The following is a 2,661-nucleotide window of genomic DNA, read 5'->3' on the forward strand; positions in this document are numbered from 1 at the left end:
ACTCTCAAAATCACTTACACAGGGTATAGTATAAATGGAAAAAGAAACAAATTTGCTTGCCTGGTTGATCAGAATTGTGTTCATTGCAGTATTCTGTAGGGTGCAACCAATGAATTTCTTTCTACCATATTTTCTTCAGGAGCCATAGGCCTTTTCTTGAAATTATCTAAATTTCAGTGAGTTCTTCTCATTATGAATATTATATTACTGAAACTTTGAGAGGAAAAACTTCATGCTGTAATAGAATTGTGTGGATGTTTGTGTTTTAATATACTTTCCAGATACATACACATGAGTGTGCACTGACACATACGTGCAGTGCACACCCAAGCTGTTTTCCTTCTGAAAGTATCTGAAAAGTAACCTGGCTTTTTGGGGTCATGTGGAGGTCATAGGAAAGACTACAGATGGGAAGCTATTTCTCTTGATATTGTTTGGACCTAATTACCACAGTATCCTAGTACCACCCATGCGTTTCCCCCTAAGAAGGAGATTCATTTAAATGCCCTTGTCTATGGACTATTGAATGAAATAGTAGGGTGTGCTTCGTAAAATATCATCACAGATGTTAAGTTCATGGTCTTTAATTAGGACACTGAAATCTGTATATCAAGATTTGTAAATTATCTAAATTGTAGAGTAATGTTTTGGAATAGAGCTTAAGGGATTGACATTAAAGACGTATTTTTTTTTAAGAAATGCAATAATTTCCGTAAATCCTCAGTCAGTTTTAATCATTCTCATTAGACCTCTGCTAACTACAGTGCTAAAGTTTTTTTGCTAAAGTCCTTGAATTCCAAAGTAATGCTTCATAGTTCTTTCCCCGTTATTATAACCACCTGGAATGCAGTACTCCAGTATTGGATCAAAAGCAAGATAGTGAATTGTATTTTTGGTTCTTACTGTACATGCTCATATAAACAAACACGTAGACAAGAAAAACTTTTTTTCTTAAAAAATTTTTTCTAATCTCTTCCAGTTGCTGAATTTCAAAGTTTAAATTGAAAACATTTCTATTCCAATTGTTATTATTTGTCTCATTTACTGATGATTCTTTTTTTGTTTTTGTCTTGTAACCAAATCAGAATCTTTGGAAGAGCTGCCAGAAACAAATGGGAAAACAGTCCGGCGTTTCTTCTTTAATTTAACTTCCATCCCCAATGAGGAGTCTATCACCTCAGCTGAACTTAAGGTTTTTCGGGAGCAGGTGCAGGAAGCTTTTAAAAATAACAGCAATCACCATCATCGTATTAATATTTATGAAATTATAAAGCCAGCAACATCCATCTCTGAATACCCCATTACAAGACTGTTGGACACAAGATTGGTAAATCATAATGCCAGCAAATGGGAAAACTTTGATGTCACACCCGCTGTGATGAGGTGGATTGCACAGGGACAGGCAAATCATGGGTTTGTGGTAGAAGTGGTTCACTTGGATGATGACAGAGCAGTCTCCAAGAGACATGTAAGGATTAGTAGGTCTTTGCATCAGGACGATCACAGCTGGTCACAGATAAGACCATTACTAGTAACTTTTGGCCATGATGGCAAAGGACATCCTCTCCACAAAAGAGAAAAGCGTCAAGCAAAACACAAACAGCGGAAACGCCTCAAGTCCAGTTGCAAGCGACATCCTTTATATGTAGACTTCAGTGATGTGGGGTGGAATGACTGGATTGTTGCCCCACCAGGGTATCATGCCTTTTACTGCCATGGGGAATGCCCCTTTCCATTGGCTGATCACCTGAACTCCACAAATCATGCCATTGTTCAGACTTTGGTCAATTCAGTTAACTCCAAAATCCCCAAGGCATGCTGTGTACCAACAGAACTCAGTGCTATCTCCATGCTCTACCTTGATGAAAATGAAAAAGTCGTGTTAAAGAATTATCAAGATATGGTTGTGGAGGGATGTGGGTGTCGTTAGCACAGCAGAATTTTAAAAAATATATATTAGACAAAAGCAAAAAAAAAAAAACACAAGTTGACACTTTAATATTTCCCAATGAAGACTTTATTTATGTAATGAAATGAAAAAAAAACACAGCTATTTTGAAAATATATTTATGTCTACAAAAAGTTGGGAAAACAAATATTTTAATCAGAGAATTATTCCTTAAAGATTTTAAATGTATTTTAGTTGTACATTTTATATGGGTTCAACCCCAGCACATGAAGTATAATGGTCAGATTCTTATTTTGTATTTATTTACTATTATAACCACTTTTTAGAAAAATAGCTAATTTGTATTTATATATAATCAAAAGAAATATAGGGTTTGTACATAATTTTCCAAAATTGTAGCTGTTTCAGTTGTGTGTATTTAAGTTGAAAAGTATACATGGAAGGTTACTATGGCAAAGTGCATAGCACATTTGCTTTTTGCAGTGCTACTGTTAAGGTCACAAGTTCAAGTCCAGAAAAAAAAAAAGTGGATAATCCACTCTGCTGACTTTCAAGATTATTATATTGTACAATTCTCAGGAATGCTGCAGGGTGGGCTGTCCAATCCATGAGAACTGGCATCTTCATTAGGCGGAATCTTTGGATAAGAACCAGACATTGCTGATTTAATAGAAATACTGAAGTTCCCAACTAATTTGGAGAGCGATTACAGCAGGGCCAATCGAAACCTGTAGTAAAATGTTTGAACTTAT

At 35.6% G+C, this 2,661-nt stretch overlaps 1 protein-coding gene across 1 annotated transcript; it reads left to right on the top strand.

The window, feature by feature from the left end:
• Positions 1-1,066: 1,066 nt before the first annotated feature.
• LOC114039652 (bone morphogenetic protein 2) lies at positions 1,067-2,005 on the top strand (the record flags this gene model as incomplete). Its single annotated transcript, XM_027857526.1, has 1 exon — positions 1,067-2,005. A coding segment is annotated over one exon (864 nt), but the record flags the coding sequence as incomplete, so codon positions are not given.
• Between the last annotated feature and the right edge of the window lie 656 nt (positions 2,006-2,661).

Source organism: Vombatus ursinus, unplaced genomic scaffold (assembly GCF_900497805.2).
Source record: "Vombatus ursinus unplaced genomic scaffold, bare-nosed wombat genome assembly UNPS02012162.1, whole genome shotgun sequence".
NCBI classification, from domain to species: domain Eukaryota; kingdom Metazoa; phylum Chordata; class Mammalia; order Diprotodontia; family Vombatidae; genus Vombatus; species Vombatus ursinus.